Source organism: Salvelinus namaycush, chromosome 31 (genome assembly GCF_016432855.1).
Source record: "Salvelinus namaycush isolate Seneca chromosome 31, SaNama_1.0, whole genome shotgun sequence".
NCBI classification, from domain to species: Eukaryota; Metazoa; Chordata; class Actinopteri; order Salmoniformes; family Salmonidae; genus Salvelinus; species Salvelinus namaycush.
Window position 1 is genome coordinate 43,894,446 of NC_052337.1, and position 27,056 is coordinate 43,921,501.

A 27,056-nucleotide genomic window follows, 5' to 3' on the forward strand; every position below is an offset into this window, starting at 1 on the left:
CACTTTCACCCTCCAATAGTACAACAACCCTAAGCACACAGCCAAGACAACGCAGGAGTGGCTTCGGGACAAGTCTCTGAATGTCCTTGAGTGGTCCAGCCAGATCGCGGACTTGAACCCGATCTAACATCTCTTGAGAGACCTGAAAATAGCTGTGCAGCGATGCTCTCCATCTAATCTGAAAGAGCCTAGCAGTACTGTATCTGCAGAGAAGAATGGGAGAAACTCCCCAAATATAGGGGGAGCTTGTAGCATACCCAAAAAGACTTGAGGCTCTAATTTCTGCCTAAGGTGCCTCAACAAAGTATTGAGTAAAGGGTCTGAATACTTATGGAAATGTGATATTTCGTTTTTTTACATGTTTATACATTTGGTAAAATTTCGAAAAACCTGCTTTTGCTTTGTCATTATGGGGTATTGTGTGTCGATTGATGAGAAAGAAAAACAATTTAATACATTTTAGAATTAGGTTGTAATGTAACAAAATGTGGAAAAATTCAAGGTGTCTGAATACTTTCTGAATTATTATTTATAAAGTTACATATAACTAACTTTAGGTTATAGTTTCATATACCAAACCACTGTATCAGGGGCGATTTTAGCATGTAAATCTTAGTGGAACAAACTCAACAATTGCACTATAACGGTGCCCACAAACTGTTAGGGCCTACATAAAGCTGTCCCGACATATGAGCTTTGCTTTCAGCACCATGGAGTGAATCCTTACCACCGCTACACCTGGCTATCAGTGGAGCCTCGTCTGGCAGCGAAACAGTTCATTCAGCCCCATTTACTGACTTTTTAAAAACATGGCTGACTTTCTTAAACAAATGTGGTGTCTACTCACTCCATGTGGATTTGTGTAAGTCGATAAGAACCTCACTGTCCTTTAATAATAAAGAACGCCAACATGAGTTTTGACTTTTGAACCATACACAAACATTATTACATTTATATTCAGTAAATGCAAACGAGCTGCAACGAGGTAGGCCTATTCGGTCAGCACTTTCAAAATGGATACAGACAGAAATTCAGATCGACTCTTTTTAAATTTTCTCTGAAGGGGCATTTAAAAATGTGGAGCTAATGTTGTAAACTGTGATTGACCACACACTCCAGTACAGTAGGTGGCGGCATGCACCTTTAACGTTTGAGAACTGCCATTACATAATAGAAGAAGTGTGTCTCTCTCTCTCTCTCTCCACACACACACTCCGACGGTATTACAGACTACAGTGTCTTGTAAAGGAATGGAATCTTTGGAAATTACACTTTGCTTGGTTTTGTCACGGTCCAGCCATGAGTAATATACTAAAATATGTCAACGTTTGCGTGCTAATTTATCAGCTATAGAGGGAAAACCTCGTGCAAGATAACAAAAAGTTTGTTAGAAATCTATTTAGATTGCTGTCAAACGTCAAACTAGCGTTCTACACGGAGTTATCTCGCACCCAGAATGAATCGGAAACAAGAACCTGACACGAAGGAGACGAAATTAATGGGGAAGCACGCGGACTGCAACGTTAATGGTTTTGACTTCTGCAACAGTCATAACTGTCATTCGGAATAATTTCCTTCCCGTTAGCTACAACATTCAGAACGGACAACGTCCAGGTAAAGTACGTTATGCTGTCAATCGTTTAGCAGACCAGTTTAGCCATCATGCTGTTTTCCGTGATATAGCCTATAAGCTATAAAGGCCCAGGGAAGTTGTGTAATTCAAATAAAACCAGACGAACTTCAAAATAGTTCAAATTGCAAGGCATTGTTAGATGCAGATTACCAAAATATATGTGCACGCTCCTGCCTCTCTCCCTCGCCCTGTCTCTGCCTGCAAGTCTTCTGCGTGTAGAATATGCTGGCACAGATGTCTTCGGGACAGTCTTATTTGTTTTATTTTTAATTTACCTTTATTTAAGTCAGTCAAGAACAAATTCTTATTTACAATAACGGGCTTCCGGGGAACAGTGGTTTAACTGTCTTGTTCAGGGGCAGAACGAGAGATATTTACCTTGTCAGCTCTGGTATTCGATCCAGAAACCTTTCGGTTACTGGCCCAACGCCACTAGGCTACCTGCCGCACGGTTTTACTAGCACCTTAGTCTTTTTTGTGTGCCTCATCACAGGCTACCGGTAGCCTGTATCGATTACGTTTTTCAGATGGAATGGAATGTTGCCCCGGCTACGGAATGTTTGTTTGTCTGTTAGGGTAGGCTACACTACGGTTTTTAAATTGCTGACTCGAAACCTCCGGTGATATGAACGGACATTCTACTTGTCTGTAAAGGATTGCCGTTTCTGAAACGGGACTAAAATCCATCACAAGGTTATTTGATCTGCAGTTCTGATAATCTCGAGCTGCTGCGGGCAGCCTGCTTGTCTACTGCCTGCGCGCAGACGACTATCTTAAAAAATTACTTAAAAGTTTGTTAAATACCGTGATTTCCCAAGACATTTATTAGAAATAAAACACATCTAGCTACCATATCATAAAAAAACTGCATAAAAAACCAACACAGCAGCACATAAATCAGTGACGTTTATTGTTAGGGGAAAAATATACTCTTTTTTTATTTTATTTTAAGGCTGAGCATAATTCTACGGTATGAAATGGTACAGACCTGATGCACTTTTATTTCCTGAGAATTGATCAATTGTTGCTATCGACATGTCACTGTAGCTGCATTCTCTCTGTAGAGGGTTGCGGTAGATATAACTTAACTGCCCGGCCCTAGCGGTTAAACGTATAACACCAATATTGGGCATTGTAAATTGACATGGAATTGTATGATTTTTCTTATAATTAACTGAAAACCGTAAAAAAAAATGGTAGTTTAAACATTAAGCAAATTGTCAGTTTGTCTCATCCCTAGTGCCCACTGTGCCACCATCAGGACAAATAGTATACATTGGCCTAAGATAAGCTTCCTCTGTACAGTTTACAACGCTTGCCAAATATCAGAACTCAAAATCAAACTGATCATGCAATATAATATGCTTTTGGTGTATTTTGGACCATATGAAGTTGACTACTTTAAACGTCTTCTCCAGAACCGCTGGACCGATGTTGTATATATCATCTGGATGCACATCTTAAAACCCAATATTTTCCAAGACTAGCTGAAACAATATGGCCAATGAGCTTGCAATAATGTTTTTTCCTGACCACAATGTGGTCAAACTCAACCATACTTTACAGGTTAGCTAGACTCATCCTTGAGCATGTGTGCCAAATTTCATCACTCGGAGTCAAACCGACCAAGAGAGAAAAATGTGGCAGTTATAACGCCACTGTGTGGTGTATGAAGTGTATACTCTTAGCATAGTCTATTAGCTAGAAAGGTACAGTGTATCTTGACGCCATAAAGAAAAGTTTTCTGTTGTAAATCAAAATGTTCCAATGCTGTGTTTCTCTGCTCAAACAAAATCAATGGGCATGTGACCTGAATGCCCGTTAAATTTTTTTTAGATTCTCCCTGACTGTGTAGCTTTTATTTGATTATTATGGTATTATTTAAAAATGTATATCGTTTTCTATCTGGTTTTCTTCATTTAAGGTGACACCGAAACTGTTTTTCCATCTCAAAAATTACTGCTTAGACTGCCTGTCGAAGAATTTTCTATACAGAAAAACCCAGTAATAGCTCCAATGACTGTAATTTCCTCCAGATTAAAAGGGTAGTTTGAGTCATTGCGCTAACACTAGTTAGCATTGGCTTGTGAAATTACCTCTGCCTACCTTCTGAACGCAAGAGAAATAAAAATGGTGTCTACAATGGTATTGTTTTCCAGCTAACGATATTCATTAAAAAAAAGTAAAATCACCAAAAATTGCCCCAAATATTTTCCCCAAAACATATTTTAAAAAGTACGGCCCCCTGCAGTACCCCGGGACCCCAGTTTTAAAACACCTGCCCTAGTTCATTCAAGAATGAACCTAGTCTGATTTAATCAGGCTGTAATACACAAATAATTGGTATATACAGCCTGAGACGTGTGTGCAAAATCATGTAAATGTTCCTTACAAACCAGAACGTTGAATAAAATTACATTTAAACTTCTCTACCGGTTGTCTGTGCTCGAAATTTGAGACAAAATATCCAGAGTATTGTTTACCTAACTTTTTAGAGAGCTGATAGGTACCAAGGTAAAGTTAGTTTCATATTGAATGTGGATAATTCTCCATCATTTGATTCAGAATATAACATTTTCATTGTCATGGCATGCTTGGTTCAATAGATAATGACGAGAAAAAATATCCAATATAAAACTAACATTACCTTGGTGCCTGAATGGAACCATATACCTACCGGCTCTCTTAAAAAGTTGGGGAAACAATATTTGGTACAAATGTGTACCGTTACATCCCTACTATTCAGTAGCCTATATCCCCTGGATAGCCCCCGTCTCCCCTAATCTGCATAGCATGTGCTCCTAAATTTGCCGCTATACTCACAGAACGGTCAAACAATAATACTGCGCGACCCTGGTTCTTTTGCTGTGTTTGTTCCGGACTGCGTTCTCCCCTGCAGCGAACCGCACTACGGTACGAATTGACTCGGGCGAGACCACCCTTGTTTGAGCTAGGTGCATGGTTCAGTGCTCTCCCGAGTGTGGATTGTGTTCACACCATTCCAAATGAACCAAACTAAGGGGGTAAACGCACCAGAGTTTGGAAAAAAACACTCCAAAATAATTTGGTGTGAAAGCCCCCTAAGGGTGTTTTCACATATAGTCCTCTTTAAAATTAATTCTGTGGTAAAAATGTTGGAATGTTCACACTGCACAAATGTAAGCCAACTGCACTGAGTTCACAAAAAATTGAATGTTGGGTAAGCAGCATCCTCACAGTAGCTTTACGCAAGGTTTTGCGACTCAAGACATCCTGCTCATGAATTCCACTGTCCATTGGTAGAACTGTTGTAGAACTCGTGTGAATATGCCTCATGCTAGCTGCATGATGTCCCTTTTGACATTGTCAGTGAGAGGTCAGGAGGGTTTTTAGGAGTTGCAGACCCAGTAGAGTAGATGGAGCAAGCCTTGTGACATTAAGGCAGAGTGGACAGTACAGGACAGCCTGCAGGATACAGTCTGGCTGCAGTGATAGTGGTTCGCCCCAGCTTCCCCCAAAGCCCTGATAAGCCGGTGACACCATGGACAAACCAGGGTTACGTACGTAGTTGTGTGTGTGGTTGCGCCTGTGAGGGTGTGTGTGTGTGTGTGTAATCTAGAGAGTTAGAGGGGTGGCTGAGCAGGGTTTAGGGGATTGTTAGGGAGTGTCCCAGCCCTGTGTGTTTTTTGAGTTTCAGCAAAACAGACCGCTGAAAGAATACTGAGCTAGGCTTATTGATATCAGCATGGAACGAGTCTGGCTGTGTCCCAAATGGCACCCCATCAACAAGCTCTGTCTCATTGCAGAATGAAATGTTTATCCACTTTTCTACAAACCAGTGTATGTATGTGAGTGGATTTGAGCTGGCGGCAATCTTGCTCATGGAGCAGTGCACTCCAGCGCTCCACGTCCTTTCCAACCACTCTGCGCTCACGGGGGGGGGGGGGTGGGGGGGGGGGGGACACTATAGCTCCAAATTTGTATTGAAACCAAACCATATGATTTGAATGAAAAGTATTTTAATAAACATGAGAAGATGAATGTTAGAAGTGCTCATTTTAAGTAGGCTACATGTCATATTAAACAGCATATACGGTGCATTCAGAAAGTATTCAGACTCCTTGACATTTTTCACGTTTTGTTACGTTACAGCCTTATTCGAAAATGTATTCAATAATTTTTTCCCCTCAGTCTACACACAATACCCCATAATGACAAAGCAAAATGTAGCTAATTTATTACAAATAAAAAACAAAAATAGTATTCAGACTAGAGGTCGACCGATTCATTGGAATGGCCGATTTAATTATGGCCGATTTTCAAGTTTTCGTAACAATCGGTAATCGTCATTTTTGGACACCGATCATGGCCGATTACATTGCACTCCACGAGGAGACTGCGTGGCAGGCTGACTACCTGTGCAGCAAGGAGCCAAGGTCAGGTGCTAGCTAGCATTAAATGTATCTTATAAAAAACAATCAATCTTAACATAATCACTAGTTAACTACACATGGTTGATGATATTACTAGTTTATCTAGCTTGGCCTGCGTTGCATATAATCGATGCGGTGCCGGTTAATTTATCATTGAATCATAGCCTACTTCGCCAAACGGGTGATTTAACAAGCGCATTCGTGAAGAAAGCACTGTCGTTGCACCAATGTGTACCTAACCATAAACATCAACACCTTTCTTAAAATCAATACACAAATATATCTTTTTAAACCTGCATATTTAGTTAATATTGCCTGCTAACATGAATGTCTTTTAACTAGGGAAATTGTGTCACTTCTCTTGCGTTCTGTGCAACAGAGTCAGGGTATATGCAGCAGTTTGGGCCGCCTGGCTCGTTGTGAACTAATTTGCCAGAATTTTACGTAATTATGACATAACATTGAAGGTTGTGCAATGTAACAGGAATATTTAGACTTATGGATGCCACCCGTTAGATAAAATACGTAACGGTTCCGTATTTCACTGAAATAATAAGCGTTTTGTTTTCGAAATGATAGTTTCCGGATTTTACCATATTAATGACCTAAGGCTCGTATTTCTGTGTGTTATTATGTTATAATTAAGTCTATGATTTGATATTTGATAGAGCAGTCTGACTGAGTGGTGGTAGGCAGCAGCAGGCTCGTAAGCATTCATTCAAACAGCACTTTCGTGCGTTTGCCAGCAGCTCTTCGCTGCGCTTCAAGCATTGAGCTGTTTATGACTTCAAGCCTATCAACTCCCGAGATTAGGCTGGTGTAACCGATGTGAAATGGCTAGCTAGTTAGCGGGGTGCGCGCTAATAGCGTTTCAATCGGTGACGTCACTCGCTCTGAGACTTGGAGTAGTTGTTCCCCTTGCAGAGTAACGATGCTTCGAGGGTGGCTGTTGTCGATGTGTTCCTGGTTCGACCCCAAGTAGGGGCGAGGAGAGGGACGGAAGCTATACTGTTACACTGGCAATACTAAAGTGCCTATAAGAACATCCAATAGTCAAAGGTATATGAAATACAAATGGTATAGAGAGAAATAGTCCTATAATTCCTATAATAACTACAACCTAAAACTTCTTACCTGGGAATATTGAAGACTCATGTTAAAAGGAACCACCAGCTTTCATATGTTCTCATGTTCTGAGCAAGGAACTTAAACGTTAGCTTTTTTACATGGCACATATTGCACTTTTACTTTCTTCTCCAACACTTTGTTTTTGCATTATTTAAACCAAATTGAACATGTTTCATTTTATTTGAGGCTAAATTGATTTGATTGATGTATTATATTAAGTTAAAATAAGTGTTCATTCAGTATTGTTGTAATTGTCATTATTACAAATAAATAAGTACAATTTTAAGAATCGGCCAATTAATCGGTATCGGCTTTTTTTGGGTCCTCCAATAATCGGTATCGGCGGTGAAAAATCATAATCGGTTGACCTCTAATTCAGACCCTTTACTATGGGACTCGAAATTGAGCTCAGGTGCATCCTGTTTCCATTTATCTTCCTTGAAATGTTTCTACAATTTGATCGGAGTCCACCTGCGGTAAATTCAATTGATTAGACATGATTTGGGAAGGTGCACACACCTGTCTATATAAGGTCCCACAGTGCATGTCAGAGAAAAAACCAAGCCATGTGGTCGAAGGAATTGTCCGTAGTACTCCGAGACAGGATGTGTCGAGGCACATATCTGGGGAAGGGTACCAAAACAATTCTGCAGCATTGAAGGTCCCAAGGACACTGTGTCCTCCATCATTCTTAAATGTAAGAAATCACTCTGAAAGAGCTCCAGAGTTTCTCTGTGGAGATGGGAGAACCTTCCAGAAGGACAACCATCTCTACAGCACTCCACCAATCAGGCCGATATGGTAGAGTGACCAGACGGAAGCCACTCTTCAGTAAAATACAGCCCGCTTGGAGTATGCCAAATGGCACCTAAAGGACTCTCAGACCGTGAGAAACAAGATTCTCTGGTCTGATGAAACCAAGATTGAACTCTTTGGCCTGAATGCCAAGTGTCACATCTGGAGGAAACCAGGCACCTTCCCTGTGGTGGTAGCATCATGCTGTGGGGATGTTTTTCAGTGGCAGGGATGGGAGACTAGTCACATGAATGGAGCCAAGTAGAGAGATCCTTGATGAAAACCTGCTCCAGAGCGCTCAGGACCTCAGACTGAGGCCAAGGTTCACCTTCCAACAGGATAAGGACCCTAAGCACACAACCAAGACAATGCAGGAATGGCTTCGGGACAAGTCTCTGAATGCCCTTGAGTGGCCCAGCCAGAGCCAGAGCTCCCCATCCAACCTGAAAGAGCTTGGGAGAATCTGCAGAGAAGAATGGGAGAAACTCCCCAAATACAGGTGTGCCAAGCTTGTAGCGTCATACCAAGAAGACTCAAGGCTGTAATTGCTGCCAAAGGTTCTTCAACAAAGTACTGAGTAAAGGGCCTGAATATTTACAGTACCAGTCAAAAGTTTGGACACAAGTTTTTTACTATGTTTTACATTGTAGAATAATAGTGAAGACATCAAAACGATGAAATAACACACATGGAATCATCTAGTAACCAAAAAAGTGTTAAACAAATAAAAATATATTTTATGTTTCTTCAAAGTACCCACCCGTTTCCTTGATGACAGCTTTGTACACTCTTGGCATTCTCTCAACCAGCTTCGTCTGGAATGCTTTTCCAACAGTCTTGAAGGAGTTTCCACATGCTGAGCAGTTGTTGGCTCCTTTTCCTTCACTCTGCGGTCCAACTCATCCCAAACCATCTCATTTGGGTTGAGGTCAGGTGATTGTGGAGGCCAGGTCATCTGATGCAGCACTCCATCACTTCTTACACACTCTGGAGGTGCTTTGGGTCATTGTCCTGTTGAAAAACAATTGATAGTCTGTCGTGGAAATTCAGTACTGAGAGAAACTTGGTCAGTTCTTCAAACAATCATCTTTATTTAATATCGATGAATTATTGCAGTAATGAGACCGTCAGCCCAACAGTCTTGTTCTGACTGTTAGGCTGAGAGCCTAGCCTTTACAGACAATGCACAGTTTTTATATTGCTCATACCAAGATTGCTTAGTCAGTCATTTCTAACCTTTCCATCAGCCACCTTGGTTATCTACGTAGGATGATGTTTTACTTAGTTCCCCAGATGCCAGGAATATGAGACAATGAAGCATTGTTCTACTCCTCTGTATCCCAGTTACAATCACCCTTCATTCTGTCACTGGAATGCCATCTGTAGGTTTTATCACCAGGTCAATCAATTGCCAGCTCCAGCTATCTCTAGTAAAACCCATGTCCACGACACCCAGACTAGCTGCAGGAAGCTAGAGTGGACACCATAAAACTCAGCATTAGCAGGACTGAAATATCTTACTTTTTGTTAAGTAAATAATTGTTACATATCCAACAAATAAGGTGAATACATAATTTTTCCCTCAAGTCCCACTAAGCGCGAACCAGATGGGAGGGTGTATCACTGCAAAATGCTGTGGTAGCCATGCTGGTTAAGTGTGCCTTGAATTCTAAATAAATCCGTGTCACCAGCAAAACACCTCCATGCTTCACGGTGGGAACCACACATGCGGAGTAAATCCGTTCACCTACTCTGTGTCTCACAAAGACACGGCGGTTGGAACCAAAAATCTCAAATTTGGACTCATCAGACCAAAGGTCAGATTTCCACCGATCTGATGTCCATTGCTCGTGTTTCTTGGCCCAAGCAAGTCTCTAATTTATTATTGATATCCTTTAGTAGTGGTTTCTTTGCAGCAATTCGACTAGGCCTGATTCACGCAGTCTCCTTTGAACAGTTGATGTTACGATGTCTGTTACTTGAACTATGAACAATTTATTTGGGCTGCAATTTCTAAGGCTGGTAGTTCTAATCAACTTATCCTCAGCAGCAGAGGTAACTCTGGGTCTTCCTTTCCTGTGGCGGTCCTCATGAGAGCCAGTTTCATCATAGTGCTTGATGATTTTTGCAATTGCACTTGAAGAAACTTTCAAAGTTATTGAAATGTTCCATATTGATTGACCTTCATGTCTTACAGCAATGATGGACTGTCGTTTCTCTTTGCTTATTTGAGCTGTTCTTGCCATAATATGGACTTGTTCTTTTACCACATAGGGCAGTCTTCTGTATACCACCCCTACCTTGTCACAACACAACTGATTGATGAGTTCAAATGCATTAAGAAGGAAAGAAATTCCACAAATTTTACTTTCAACAAGGCACACCTGTTAATTGAAATGCATTCCAGATGATAACCTCATGAAGCTGGTTGAGAGAATGCCAAGAGGAATCTAAAATATATTTTTACTTGTTTTTGTTTACTACATGATTCCTTGTGTTATTTCATAGTTTTGATGTCTTCACTATTATTCTACAATGTAGAAAATAGTAAAAATAAAGAAAAACCCTTAAAAGAGTAGGTGTCCTTACTTTTGGCTGGTAATGTATGTAAATGTGATATTTAATTTTTTTAAATCGTAAACCTGTTTTTGCTTCATCATTATGGGGTGTGTGTAGATTGAGGGGGAAATAAACATTTGAATACATTTTAGAGTAAGGCTGTAATGTCACAATTTTGAAAAAGTCAGGGGGTCTGAATACTTTCCGAAAGCACTGTAAACATTCTAAATATTTCCGTAGCTAGACAGGGAGCCTAAGAAGGAACTAAAATGAATTATTTAGGTGTAACCGATGTGAAATGGCTAGCTAGTTAGCGGTGGTGCGCGCTAGCAGCCTTTCAGTCGGTTACGTCACTTGCTCTGAAACCTAGAAGTAGTGGTTCCCGCTCTGCAAGGGCCGCGGCTTTGGCTGATTGGTTCGGACACAAGAAGGCATGGGCCATTTTAGTAAAATGATCAGTGACGACCAGAACATCCAATGACTTGTTGTTGGAGTCTTCAGCAGACCAGAAGTCCACACACACCAACTCGAGGGGCTCAGTCGTGATGATGTTCTCCAGTGGAGCTCTGGCCTCTGGCTCGGAGGCCTTACTGAACACACACCTCTTGCAGGTCTTGACATACTCTCTCACATCCGACTCCAGACCATGCCAGAGGAACCTCTGTCTTTTTCTGCAGCAACCAGTGATCCGGGTCACGGCACCAATGTAACAGTATAACTTTATGGCGTCCCCTCGCCCCGACTCGGGCGCGAACCAGGGACCCTCTGCACACATCAACAACGGTCTCCCACGAAGCATCGTTCCCCATCGCTCCACAAAGGGGAACCACTACTTCTAGGTTTCAGAGCAAGTGACGTAACCAACTGAAAGGCTGCTAGCGCGCACCACCGCTTACTAGCTAGCCATTTCACATCCGTTACATAGGCAATATTATTCCAAGGCTATAGCTTACAAAGAAATACATTGGGAAGCATTTGCGGGTGTGACAGACTAGGCTGGTAAGGAGTCAGGGACATTAGGCGCTCAGCCTTTAAACAACATTTTGTTGTATTGAATCATTATAGTCTATAAATTGCACATATAGGCTGTGACTTACTTAAATGACTTTTTTATTAGGGTCAGTCTACAGTGCCTTTCAATTAATTTTTTAGAATCACGAGTTTGGCCAGAGTCTGCTCATGCTATTGTCCCTGGAGAGCAGGCCAGCAGTGGAGAATATCCTCTCTGCTTGCAGAGCCACATTTTTATTTATATTATTGTTTTTGTATTTATTTAACTGACTTGTTTAGTTAACCTTAATTTAAGAAAAATTCTTATTTACATTGACGGCCTACCAAAAGGCCTCCTGCGGGGACGGGCTGGGATTTAAAAATCAAATAAAAATATTGGACTAAACACATGACGAGACAACACAACACTACATAAAGAGAGACCTAAGACGACAAAATAGCAAGTCAGCAACACATGACAACACAGCATGGTAGCAACACAACACATGTTAGCAGCACAAAACATGGTACAAACATTATTGGGCACAGACAATGGCACAAAGGGCAAGAAGGTAGAGAGAACAATACATCACGCAAAACAGCCACAACTGTCAGTAAGAGTGTCCATGATTGAGTCTTTGAATGAAGAGATTGAGTAGTAGCTAAAGCAAGGGGCTAAAGCAGCACACAAGTTGACTACAAATTCATGCTGGGCTGGGCATGCCCTGAGCTCGTGAAGTGAGCACCACTGGAGCGCTATTGGAGTGGGCGAGAAGGCCAAAGCTCCAGCCTTTGGGAATCTCGCTCCCCACTCCAGTCAAATTGGGCACGCTCCTCTCCAGCTCCGCTCACATACTCTGCTTCAAACGTCAAATTTCTACGTGTTTTTGATACCCTGGGTTGCTCCTGCTTCTCTGTATCGTTCCATTTCTCCAAATTTCGAAGTTTAGTTCAAGCCCTCATTCCGAATTGTTAAAGGTGCTAGACATGGGATGCTTTTTTAATTTTTGTAATTTCATTAAATGGCCATAATATCTGCAGTAATAGTGGAATGATAGTGTTTCACAGGGAGATATGTTTTGAATGCAGCCTAGTGCATTCAAAACGAATCTTCACCGCATCCCATTTCCCCTTAACATAGCAGATTCGCGCTTGAGCCTTTTACTTTCAGGTTTGGTCCACCAGCTTCAAACGGCTGTAAATAAATAAAAAGTTTTATTTTATTGAAAAGATTTTGCAGAGATTTAGATGGTATACACACTATTCATTGCTTGTTTTCTCACAAACTTAAATTGAGTGAACAGTGTAGAATTTTACCAACCAGGAAATAACAGAGCAATTTCCCCAAGATGTCACAGCCACAAAGTCAGAACAGCTTTGACTACGGATGCCACTCTGGCGGGAGAAATCAATAGGCGAGTCACAGCCAGTCACAACACTGGTGGGCAAGTAATACTGTGAAGCGCTGTCATTCCACTATTAATGCAGATATGTTATGGACACCATCCCTGTCCACAACACCCTAGCAAACCCAAGCGTACTTGATGGTAATAACGCTCACTTTTGCACCTAGTGGCTGGTTTTGAAAGCATTTCCCGAGGTCCTCAGGACATGGATAAACTTCCAATTTCGAAGTCAATCTCCCTGACCCTATTCCCCTTAGTGCTCTGGTCAAAAAGTAGTGCACTATAAACGGAATGCACCTGTGACTAACTTCTCCCACCTGTAGGAGTTCAAACAGCTGTAGAAATTAATTTAGCCCATGACAATTGTTCATGTGTGAGACCGAGCAACCACATGTGATTGTAGAGTTAGTAGCCTACATCAGTTGACCACAGCTACTTTTGCTTCGCTTGTCATTGTCAGCTCTGCCTGGGCTACTACCTACGTGATTGGAGCTGTGCATGCTGAACATTCTAGAGAAATGCAAAAATTCTAATAGAGGAAGTGTTGCACATCTAGCAATCTGTGTAAATAGTCACAGTTAGGCCAAAGCTATACGTTACGTGTCGACCTACTTTTATGTTCACTTCCTTTTTCCTACTATCGGTCTGCAGGGACTCCCCTAATGACACATTGAAGTACTGAAGCGCAATAGCAATGCATTGTGTGACGCAATGATAGCTTGAAACATGTTTTGTTTAAACTGCTGGTTAACATGGACCTTGTTTAGCCTACGTTTCGGTTTGCACTACTTTTCATCATTTTTACTGATGAAACGTGATGTACTAGCGTAATGGCAGTGCCCGAGTGCTTTTCAGAAGTCAGCCACAGTGTGGACTATTCTCACGTCACCAATTCTAGTGCTTCCCATAGGATTTTTGTAAAGCAGCGGTGGCGAAGTTAGCTCGGGGTAGTGCGCGTGGCCAATGGCGCCGTATTTTCGGCCAACATTTTTAGAGGCCTTCCTTTTGGCCGCAGAGATAACGTTGCTGTATTCCCAGTCATGTGAAATCCATAGATTACGGCGTAAGACGTCCTCAGGCGGAGATGTCAATAAGGAAAACATTATGAAAACGATCTGAATATCTGACCAAGGCCAGGGAATGTTTTAGCTACTATAAGGGATTTGCGTCAATTCAATCTGGTATAAGGACAAAATGTGATTCAGTCACCGAATATACTTTAAGTATTTTTATTAAACTCAAGCGATAAATGGTAAATGCAATTTTCGTATATACGGGTTCACTGTAACACCTCGCAGGGTAGAACAGGGAACTGGCAGGATGTAAGTAAACAGCTGTTCTTATACTGTGATAGACGTAGTTCCAACCCGTCTGTTGGCCTATCACAGTAGAGGATGAGCGTGGTTTAAACTTGCTCAGCCTATCGCCGGCGCTCAGGCTGGTCCCAGCCTCTTGGCGCTCCTTGGTGTCCGGCGCTGTTGCTGTGTAGATTACGCTCCCACACCCCAGAGACTGAGGTCAGACAGCTCTGCAACATTGTTTGAGCCACTTGCACCTGCATAGAAAGCACACTGTTCTCGCTCAAGGCTAACCACAGCTTCCCAGCACACAGATCTGGGGCAAAATGTTACCTCCAGCACACACACAGGAACCTAGACCAACAGTTGCTAATATTCAATTATAGCGCAATAAACACAGATCCTCACACTACTAAAAATGTAGCCTAATTATGGTGTACTTGTTTTTTTTAACCTCTTGTTTTATATTCTTTATTGATTTCATACATAATGGTATCTGATCAGATTTGCTCATTATCATAATCTTGATGCCATGTACTGTAGAATGCAAGCAATTATCTGCAGGTAGGTAGGTAGATACTGCTTAGCTTTGCAGAGTCCGTGACATCTACAGCCACCTACCTCCGGTTCAAACCTGATTCATAGGGAAGCTGTAGGGCTGGCACAGTAATTGTATAATCGTGTAACCGCCTATTATGAATGAAGACCGTCATGAAAATCAAATGACCGTCGACGTACTTTACCCAAAAGCAGCACGGTAAAAGTAAGCCTAGTCAACAAAAAACAGCTGATGGTCATTTGACTGATGTGTCACCCAAAAATCCATTACAGTCACAGCCTCAGGAAGCAGTTGTCGGCCCAAAGCTGAGGGTTGGAAAATTACTACGGGATTTCCATCTAGGATGAGTAACAGAATCAGTGGGACAGTCTAGTCATGTCAAACGGTAGGCTTGTATCTTTTCTCTGATACAGTTGGTGGATCATTAACTCTCTGCCTCATCTCCGCGCTCACGTGGATTGCTATTTTTTATCATTGTTTAACAATTAAATCTTATCATAAACTGTTATGATGGTTCTCATAAATGTTGAGGTGATCAGTGTCTGAAAATATGTTTTTGTAACTTTGTTTCATCATGTGAAATATCTCAATGGTCACTGCAACCGTAAAAAGATTAGCAAGTTTTTACTCACCTGTTACCTCCTTTTTCACAACAGATACTGTATTGTCACAGGTCTACTCGTTATGACATGGGAATAGAGCTGAGCATACAGTAGGTAATACATTGTAGTTATATACCGTAATAACACATTAACCTTTTCATACATAAAACACCATTATAGTAACGTTTTGCTACCGACAATTGATAACCTTAAGCGCTGATAAGTCATACAGTGCATTCGGAAAGTATTCAGACCCCTTGACTTTGTCTAAATGTTTTACGTTACAGCCTTATTCTAAAATGGATTAAATCGTTTTTGCCCCCTCATCAATCTACACACAATACCTCATAATGACAAAGCAAAAACAGGTTTTTAGATATTTTAGTAAAGGTAGAAAAAAATGAAAAAAATAATCTCATTTACATAAGTATTCAGATCCTTTACTCAGTACTTTGTTGAAGCACCTTTGGCAGCTATTACAGCCTCGAGTCTTCTTGGGTATGACGCTACAAGCTTGGCACACGTGTATTTTGGGGAGTTTCTCCCATTCTTTTCTGCAGATCCTCTCAAGCTCTGTCAGGTTGGATGGGGAGCATTGCTGCACAGCTATTTTCAGGTCTCTCCAGAGTTGTTCAATCACATTCAAGTCCGGGCTTTGGCTGGGCCACTCAAGGACATTCAGAGACTTGTCCCGAAGCCACTCCTGCGTTGTCTTAGCTGTGTGCTTAGGGTCATTGTCCTGTTGGAAGGTGAACCTTCGCCCCAGTCAGGTCCTGACCGCTCTGGAGCAGGTTTTCATCAAGGATCTCTCTGTACTTTGTTCCGTTCATCTTTCCATCGATCCTAACTAATCTCCCAGTCCCTGCTGCTGAAAAATTCCCCACAGCATGATGCTGCCACCACCATGCTTCAAACTTGGTTTCATCAGACAAGATAATCTTGTTTCTCATGGTCTGACAGTCTTTAGGTAATTTTGGCAAACACCAAGCGGGCGGTCATGTGCCTTTTTACTGAGTTGGTGGAGTGCTGCAGAGATGGTTGTCCTTCTGGAAGGTTCTCCCATCTCCACAGAGGTACTCTGGAACTCTGTCAGAGTGACCATTGGGTTCTTGGTCAACTCCCTAAGGTCCTTCTTCCGATTACTCAGTTTGGCCGGGCGGCCAGCTCTAGAGAGGGTCTTGCTGGTTCTAAATTTCTTCCATTTAAGAATGATGGAGGCCACTGTGTTCTTGGGGACCTTCAATGCCGCAGAAATGTTTTGTTACCCTTATACAGATCTTTGCCTCGGCAGAATCCTGTCTCGGAGCTCTACGGACAATTCCTTCGACCTCATGGCTTGGTTTTTGCTCTGACATGCACTGTCAACTGTGGGACCTTATATAGACAGGTGTGTGTGCCTTTCCAAATCATATCCAATCAATTGAATTGACAACAGGTGGACTTCAAGTTGTAGAAACATCTCAAAGAGGATCAATGGAAACAGGATGCACCTGAGCTCAATTTCGAGTCTCATAGCAAAGGGTCTAAATACTTCTGTAGATAAGGTATTTCTGTTTTTTACTAAACCTGTTTTCGCTTTGTCATTATAGGGTATTGTGTGTAGATTGAGGTAAAATTATTTAATCGATTTTAGAATAAGGCTGTAACGTGACAAAAGGGAAGGGGTCTGAATACTTTCCAAATGCACTATATTCTATAGAATTCTCAAACGCTCCAGGAAACCGAAACAGGGTAATGAATTTCATATGTGAAAACGCCCTTAATTAAATATGGTACATAAACACACTGTACGTGGTTAACCCGTTTCCTTTCCCCCAAGGGAATGCATCTGTCAGCGTCTAGTCTCTTGTGGATACAACGGGATGCGGGAAGTAACGAGCAGCATTAGTTCCGGAGCTTTGTACAAATCACGATTTCGCATCTCTCGAATTTCGTGAGGGGACATTTGGCATATTGACTTGCCCGTAACTTGCGAAAAGAGAGGTGGAACTCTTCGTTACGGTTCCGATCCTTGTTCTATCACTTCTCTTAACACGTATGGACCCTGAACCTACAGTAATCGAGCAGCTGACCAATAACGCAATGATTTTAGTTCTGGGTTAACTGAGATTAGATTGCGTCTCCACACAGTATGCACATACCACGTTTTATTACATATTAATCCATATCACAGTAAATCAAATACAGGAAAAGTTACTCAAATAATTTCCCATTACACAGGTTTACAAAGCAAGTTTCAAATGGCCTTCATTTGTGCAAGAGAGGGCTTACTGTCACTTAAAGTAAACCGACTTGATTGTGCAATTCAAAGCATCTATTCATTTTAGTTGGGGAATTTTGGTTATACAGCAACAGTATGGTATTCATCTACTGGCCTAGGACTTATATCTAGTGTACATCCCCTGTTCCTTATATAATGCTCTACTTTTGACCAGAGCCCTATCCAGAACCCTATACAACGAAAAGGGTGCTTGATTAGGATATACGGGTCAGTCAAAGGTCTATATTATAACACTGACATCAACATACCATGGCACATTTTTCCGGGAATGTTGGTGTGAAGACTTGTTCCTCATACAGGCTAGTATTTCACTTTCCTGGTCAGTGTGCCTTGTGACATAGTAATCTGATGCTTGCAGACAGTTTCAGAAGTGATATAATAGTGCAGCTGTAAGTACAACTCTCACACTAGAACACCCTGGACATGAGTCAACTTTGACCTTTTTGATCGCTAGCCTCTGACTCTGAACATTATCCATTCACATGTCAAAAGTATGCAGGCCTAGCACTTGTTTAGACAGTGATTTGCAGCCCTGAGCGTTGGGCTGGGCGGTATACTGTATTTTACGATATACCGGTATTGATGCATGGACTGGTGTGGGTTTTTACGTTACCTTTTATAACGGTATTTTAATTCTCTCTCCCCCCCCCCCCCCCCCCCCCCCTGCTGCTTTCCACACAGACCTATCCCCGCCCCCTGTCACCGAAGGAGTGGATTTGTTGTTCCTCGACCACAGCACACTTTCGTTCAGTCTGCATGGTCAATGCCACAATGTTGATGACAACGATGCTGTTTTCACTTTGCTTCTTAATATAAAGTATCAGTCAAAAGTGTGCAAAGCTGTCATCAAGTCAAGGGTGGCTACTTTGAAGAATCTCAAATATAAAATTGATTTTCGTTTGTTTAACTTTTTTTTGGTTACTACATGATTCCAGGTGTTATTTCATAGTTTTGATGTCTTCACTATTATTCTACAATGTAGAAAATAGTCCCAAAAAAAGACAAACCCTGGAATGAGTAGGTGTGTCCAAACTTTTGACTGATACTGTAAATCCACTAGTGTTCTATAATTACACTTAGTTTGTTTTTCTTTCATCTGCAATCGGCTAGTTTGCCTTTTCTTAGGGAGTTGGGCCTAAATCGTGTTAGCCGCTAATGCTATTGGCTGGCTGGCTAGCTAGCTAGCTAATAAATGTACTGAGTCAGAGCAAACGTAACTAGCAATACAGCCTGCTAATACCATTGATGGTGTAGACTTAAATCAGCATGTTGTTTGTGCAACAGTATCTTCTAAATCACAGAGGAATAAGCAAGGCATGAATATGTTCGCTATATGAAGTAGCTAAGAGAGAATATTCAATGTAGGCAAAGATAGTAGGGCACCCTAGGAACCACTTATATACACTTTGGTCACAATAACTCCTCTTGGAATTTTCAGTTGTCATGTCAAACAACACTTTGAAGTGCACACTATCATATTTTAACTATAGAATTAGAATAATTATCAGATCACAATTGCAATATTTGGTAAAATAAATAAGGCATTGATTGTTTGCCCATATCGGGCAGCCCTACTTAGAAGTGTGGAAATGACCGCAAATTATTGCAGGAAATGCAGAATTGGATACATTTATTTTTGGTTGTAGTTGAATTGAACAGTATAAAACAATCAGAATGGAGAAAAACAAATTGAAATCACTTGGCATGTATGTGTTGCCACCCTAGGGTCACGCCTACTCATAAAGTAAATGTAGAACTTTTTAATTATTCAAAAACATAAAATTGTGTCAATGTAATCATTTAAAAAAAATAATGTGATATATTTTGGACATATTGCCCAGCCCTACCTGACAGGCATTCACACTTGGAAATGTATGGTTAGCTTGGTTAGTTATTCTATTCTCAGAAAAGGCTATTTTAAATGTTTTATTTTACATTTATTTAATTAGGCAAGTCAGTTAAGAACAAATTCTTATTGTCAGTGACGGCCTAGGAACAGTGGGTTAACTACCTTGTTCAAGGGCAGAACGACAGATTTTTACCTTGTCAGCTCGGGAATTCGATCTTGCAACCTTTCGGTTATTAGGATCACTCCAGTGTTAATCTGCTAAATTGTAATTACTTTGATACTATGGCCTATTTATTGCCTTACCACCTTACGCCATTTGCACACACTGTATATAGACATTCTTTTTTCTCGATTGTGTTATTGACTGTACGCTTGTTTATTCCATGTGTAACTCTGTGTTGATGTTTCTGTCACACTGCTTTGCTTTATCTTGGCCAGGTCGCAGTTGTAAATGAGAACTTGTTCTCAACTAGCTTACCTGGTTAAATAAAGGTGAAATAAAATGTTTAAAAAACGAGTCCACTAGGCTACCTGCTGCCCCCCTGCTATAGCATAACTGTAAACCAAGCAGAGCAGTTAAAGGTCTGTGTTTCTATCTCACGACATGAGTCAACTGTGCTAACTGACTCCCCTCTGCCCCCCTCCATCTTCCCCTTTCTGACTTTCTTTTGCTCTTTCCCCCCTATTTCTCTCTGCTCTTGCTGTCTCCTCCCCTCTCCCCTCTTCTCTATCTCCTCACACTCTTCTTTCTATCTCTTACACTCTGTCTCCTCTCTTCTCTTTCTCCTCCATTCCTCTCCCTTTAGGTGGATGTATCTGCTGAGCCACACATGGACATGGAGTGTCCAGTATGTCCCTCGTCCAATCAGGATGGCTGTGTCCTAGACCCACTTCATGTCTCCGAGCCCAAACAGGTAGTAGCTCCTCCCTGTCTGAGGGTGCACCTGTATCACCTGGGCAGGGGCAGGGCCAATAGCCCAGACCTCACCTATCCTTCAGGGAACTATGTGGCTGAGGAGCTGTGCATCGATGCGGCCATGGCATGCGGTGAGTGAGACAATGCATAGAAAAAAGGGAATGTCTGCTCAATGTTTTTCTGCTCCCAAAGATGATTATTTGATAAAGCTTAAAGGGATACTTTGGGATTTTTCCCAATGCTTTCCTTTTATCTACTTCCCCAGAGTCTGATGAACTCGTGGATACCATTTTTATGTCTCTGCGTCCATTATGAAGGAAGTTGGGAGTTAGTTTTGCGAGCCGATGCAAACTAGAGATGCCAATATCACAGACTGCCCCCAGCCTCCATCAGAACCTACATGGGCTCCAAACACGGGTCTAGTGTCTGACCCACAGACAGTCGCCTGCCCTACAGGACCTACAGTACATGATGTTCACTCTTATTGCCCCTAAAACAAGCATTAAAGAGATACTTTGTGATTTTTGACAATTATGCTCTTTATCATCTTCCCCAAAGGCAGATGTACTCGTCTCTGTGTCAAGTATGAAGGAAGTTGGAGGTAGTTTTGTGAGCCAATGCTAACTAGCGTTAGCGCAATGACTGGCAAGACCATTAAGATTAAGGGCATCATTACGCGTTCCACAAAACATGTGATATACCTGATCAAGTGTATTTGTGGTTTATGCGATGTAGGTAACGAAACAAGCTCTGGAAACAGAACACCGGAGTAATATCAGGATATTTGAGAGAAATCCTGTGGCTGCGCATTTCATGGCGGCTCGTCACAACATTATCTCTCCTGGGATACATTGATATAGAACGTGTTACGACTCTTAGGAGGGGGGGGGGATCTATTATTGACAAGGGAATTTTATTGAATTCACCGTTTGTGTACCATGTCTCCTAAAGGTCTGAACCAAGAGTTTGATATCAGACCATTTCTTACACGAATATGTCACGTTCATTTGTCCTCCCTTTCAGGTCTCCTACTTGGTCATTTTGTACATATATTAGATTCTGTAACTGGAATTATATCTACGACCACCACGCCTAGTGCGCGTAATGGTCATGTAGGCAGGTATTCCAACAGTTTCCAACAATCTTTTTTATGGTTGCCCAGGTTTTAACTTGAACCCATTTGTATGTATTTCTGTGATTAATTAGGATTTTATGCACAAAAGTGAATTGAATTGTTTCCAACCCCGCCATGTGTCATGTGCGTAATGGTCATGCGAGGTGAAATGTGTAAATTTTGGGAAGTGAGCACTCTGTTTGTTTTGACCTGACGAAGATCCGTTTCGGATTGAATCGTAGTCAATATTGGGATGAATTGGGAGCTTCGAGTGTGCGGCCCTTATTCTTTATTAGCCCAGCACCTATGTTTTTAAGGATGTACGTATGACCACAAACTTTTCTATGGAAGACTTCCAGTCATAATGCTCCCGCTAGTTAGCAATTGCTCTAGCGCCAGTTAGCAACTTCCTTCAAACTGCACGCAGAGACATAAAAATGGTATCCACGAGTTCATCTGACTCTGGAGAAGTAGATAACGGGCCTCATTGCCAAAATCCCGAATTATCCCTTAATGCTTGTGTCGTGTCTTTACTATCATTATATTGAAGACTCAGTTTTTTATCAAAGATTCCTGTAATTAGTATTACGCGATTAAACTGAATAATCATGTAACTGTAATTAACTAGGAAGTCAGGGCACCAAGGAAAGTATTCAGATTACAAAGTTATAATTTCCCAATATAACCTTTCAGATATTTTCATATCTGATCAATAGTCTTCTGATTAATGATTTATTTATTTTACCTCACGTTAGTCTCATTCCAAACGTCGTAAATTGTTTGTTATCTCCACGAACCCAGTCTTCACTGAGTCATCCATACATCAATTGTCTTAAATCATGTATTTATTACTAACTAAGTAATTCACAGAAATGCATAAACAAACAAACAAACAAATTAAATGTGGTTACAAGAAATGATAGGAGAATCGGCCCTAGTGGGCTAAACCGGCATGGCGGCTTGTTAAACCAAAGGGAAGTGGGGGTCGACTGAGATGAGACACTACAAAATTCATAATTATAACAATTGAAATGCTAATCCTTTGCACATGAACGCTCACTCATTCGGGAACAATTGCAATCAATATATATATTTACGCTCAGTGTGTCGTCTTGATCGCTGGTGAAAAGTTTGTTTCTGTTGGAGAGTTTCGTCCTCTCTCTGTCTCTCTCTCTGTCGTGGTTATAGTGGATAGTTCAGAGTGACATTCATTCGTGTTGTAGAATGGATGTTTCGGTGGTATCGTTCTTCGCGTTCAATGATACCGAATTCCTAGCTGCAGACTAGTAATTAGTATCAAAGACTTGTTCTTATTCTGTCAGTATCGATGGTCTAAGAGTTTAACCACGTGGTTAAAAGATTCTGCAACCTTTAGCCATCTCGTGATTGAGGTAAGCTCGGTCTGCTGATCATTTCTCAAAGTTGGGTTTCATTCGGAATGGCAGAAAAGGGGCTGTCCCAGGATGTCTGACCCTAACTGGTCTCAGGGACGGTCCTCTGATTTAGTTCAAATCAAAAGGGAATTGTATTTCTCTTCATTAAACAGTCCAAAATCATTTTACACAATTATACAAACAGTATCATACTCACTCATTCATCTTATACAACAATTAGATGTAAACCTCATATCTTTGGCTATTATATAAACAGCGGTATGGTAATGTAACCACAGTCTCCCTTGAGTTTCCCTAAGTTGTAACAAACGGACCAGTTCGTAGCTGGATTCTTCACCGATGTTTTATACTTTCTCCGGAACATGAAATTTGTTCGTACCTCAAGTTCTGTGAGGTGGAAGAAATCCATTTGTTCTCTATGAAAGTGTACCCTCTGCTATACTGCGTGGCCAGGGTCTTCTACTCAGGAATTTACGACCTCTCTTTGACCACAGCAGCCTAGTTGTAGGGGGCGGGGAGAGGCAGGGAGAGGGGGATGGGGCTTGCTGTACCCAAACAGGCAACGTCATGACACTTGTTTAAGGGGCAATAAGAGCAAACGAGATGTACTGTAGTAATGTACTGTAGGGAAAGCCCATACCCCTAACAGTTGATTAACCTTTCAGCGCAGACAGCAGCACAGACCGAACCAGACTTTCTCACTGTGAGGAGGGAGTGTAATAAAATTGATATCTATCCACACAAAGCTCTCTTCTGCCATATTTTTCACTAGCATCGAGTCTGACTCCGGTTGACTTTTTCTAAGGGCTTTGTCTAACTATAACTACAGTCATTGTTAACTGCAGTTTACCGAGCTCTCATTTGATGATACAGAGCCATTTTACGTCATCGGGCGGAACATTCATTCAATGTAGGAAGTCATTTTTTTGTATATTGGCCTTTATTTAAACTAACCCCCAGGGTGAACCCAATTCGTACACAAGAACAAAGCGTTGTCTGAAACGTCTGTGTGAAATTACCCCTGCTGCTGAAAGACAAAAAGATTTAAACATCACTAAAGGAAGACCGTCTGTCTTAACTTCGTGTGGGAACCCACTTCATTAAACCATAAGGAAGATGATAATGTATTCGTTATGGTGGTTAAGGTCAGTTAGTTTACGTATAATGACACTAGCAGCACTGAGGTTGTGTGTTTGATTCTGACATGGGACTATTCCACACCTCCATTTAGTATAAGAATCTGTCGAATCCAGTAGTCGACACGTAGGATTCTGACAATGGGCAAGCTAAGGGTTGATTTGGGATTCAGCACGTGTGACCCAGCCTAGCCACCATGGGATTAAATCATTAAAACCTTAATCTCCTCCTTGGTATAGACCTGTATTGTGACAGGGGTCATATCTGTGCCTGAAGAGAGGCTATGTAAACACAGATGAATTAATTAAGGAATTATTCCATTAGGCTATTTGATTAGGTAAATGCTGACGAAGAAGTGTTGCGCTTCTTTCCAGTCGTGGTGTGCAATGTGCTTGACTGGCGGTGACAAGTTGTATACATGAGAGTTGGGAAGTGTGGTCTGTTCTTAAAATATAGAGCAGTGTACATAGGAGGAGAGATACACTAGGTCTATCACACTTTATTCTTGGCAGTCTTACAATTAGTTATTTTATGCAGTTAAGTGCCATAGTTGGTGTATTTTTAAAGGGGGGCTGGACTTACTGATTTGGCCTCGTTTTGAACTTTGCTCATTAACAGTTTAGAACCCGAAGTGGCATCTCTTTAAATTACTATAGCGGCAACGAACTGCCTTGTTTTTCTAACAATATTATGTGTCAATTTCACAAAAGTAGTGAAAACCTTGTGAAGACTTACAGAAAACGTTTGACCTCTGTCATTGCCAACAAAGGGTATATAACAAAGTATTGAGAAACTTTTGTTATTGACCAAATACTTATTTTCCACCATAATTTGCAAATAAATTAATTAAAAACCCTACAATGTGATTTTCTGGATTTTTTTTTCTCATGTTGTCTGTCATAGTTGAAGTGTACCTATGATGAAAATTACAGGCCTCTCATCTTTTTAAGTGGGAGAACTTGCACAATTGGTGGCTGACTAAATACTTTTTTGCCCCACTGTAATTTGCTATCAACCAGTTGTTGTATTCGCGTGGCTGTTGTCATCAACCAGAAGCCGGAAACGCGGTATGCTGTTATTTGACCTTCTAAAATACAAAAATCACAAAATTACAGAAAATTATTCTTCTGCAGGAAATCCCACAGGATTTTTGTGATCATTTTCCTGTGGGACAACATCATGATTCCTGCAGGAATGGTTTTGCAGGACCAATCCTGGAGGATTCTTATAATTCCTGCAGGAAGTACCTCAGAATTGAATTTAGACATTTCCTGCTGGAACGGTCTTGCAGGACCAGTTCTGCAGGGATCTTCTGCAGAAATCCTACTCATACTACCTTCAGTATTATAATTTTTCTTGTAGGACTAACCAACAGGAGCAATACTGCACAATTTTAATTATTCAGGATTCAACAATTTTATTTATGCAGGATTCAAACTCAAATGTATCCTGCATGACACCTACTTGTAATTCCTGCAGTAGGCCTATATGCAGTATATACTTTCATATAGATGGGGGAAAAGATAACACTGCATCAAGACTCTAATTCAACATGTGTGTATGAGTGCTTGTCCACCAATCATCCAGTCATGTAACGCAGGAATTCCTAGGAGACAAAAAATAAACTGCATCAGGAAAATGGGATATTGGTTTTGGGCCTTTATCAAATTTAAGATTTCAAAAAGCAGAAATTCCTGATTAATCATCCCTTATCTATACTGAACGGAAATATAAATTCAACCTGTAACAATTTTCTAATATTTTACTGAGTTACAGTTCATATAAGGAAACAAATCAATTGAGAGAAATTCATTAGACTCTAATCTATTGATTTCACATGACTGGGTAGGGGCGCAGTCATGGATGGGATTGGGAGAGCATAGGCACACCTACTTGGGAGCCAGGCCCACCCACTGGGGAGCCAGGCCCAGCCAATCAGAATGAGTTTTTCCTCAAGTCTTTATTACAGACAGAAACACTCCTCAGTTTCATCAACAGTTTCATCAACCCAGGGACTGCGGTTGAAAATTAGCCGGCTGGCTAAAACCGGCACTTTTACTGAAACGTTGATTAATGTGCACTGTCCCTGTAAAAATAAAATAAACTCAAACTCAACTGTCTGGGTGGCTGGTTTCCGATCCCGCAGGTGAAGAACCTGAATGTTGAGGTCCTGGTCTGGTGTGGTTACACGTGGTCTGCGGTTGTGAGGCCGGTTGGACGTACTGCCAAATTCTCTAAAGTGACGTTGGAGGCAGCTTAAGGTAGAGAAATTAACATTAAATTCTCTGGCAACAGCTCGATTGGACATTCCTGCAGTCAGCATGCCAATTGCACGCTCCCTCAACTTGAGACGGCTCTGGCATTGTTGTGTGACACAACTGCACATTTTAGAGAGGCCTTTTATTGTTCCAGCACAAGGTGCACCTATGTAATGATCATGCTGTTTAATCAGCTTCTTGATATGCCACACTTGTCAGGTGGATGGATAATCTTGGCAAAGTAGAAATGCTCACAAACAGGGATGTAAATAAATTTGTGGCCAACATTTTAGAGAAATAAGCCTTTTGTTCTTATGGAAGATTTCTGGGATCTTTTATTTCAGCTTATGGGACCAATGGGAGCTCATGGGACCAACACTTTATATGTTGCGTTTATACTTTTTCCACAAGAGTTAATGTTAATGATTTATCACTTCGCTTTAACATGCAATGTCCAAACAGATCCTCATGAGTCCACTGTTATGATGATTTCCTGCTGATGAAATATAAGATCATTAATTTGTATTAAAAAAATATAGGCTATCCTAATAGTGTCCATTCAATTAAAAAAAAATCTTAATTGGGCAGAGTCATGGTGACAGTTAGCGTATTCTATATCTACACTTGAAGTGGGCAGAGCTGTTTTTGATGATGTTGTGGGGGAACCTCATGCATGCCTCTGGTGGTGTGTAGACTCAATGTGTAACACCGTGGGCAAATAAACA

General features: G+C 41.2%; 1 protein-coding gene across 2 annotated transcripts in view; it reads left to right on the forward strand.

Annotated features, from left to right (window-relative positions):
- The first annotated feature begins 1,221 nt into the window (after positions 1 to 1,221).
- The window catches only part of LOC120025864 (tyrosine-protein kinase JAK2-like), a 96,216-nt gene continuing 70,381 nt past the window's right edge, over positions 1,222 to 27,056 (forward strand). For both annotated transcript variants that reach the window (XM_038970567.1, XM_038970568.1), the window contains exons 1-2: positions 1,222 to 1,614; positions 20,319 to 20,559. In XM_038970567.1, the coding sequence (XP_038826495.1) occupies positions 20,343 to 20,559 (217 nt within the window). In that variant the 5' untranslated portion in view covers positions 1,222 to 1,614; positions 20,319 to 20,342. The remainder of the gene's footprint in view (positions 1,615 to 20,318; positions 20,560 to 27,056) is intronic.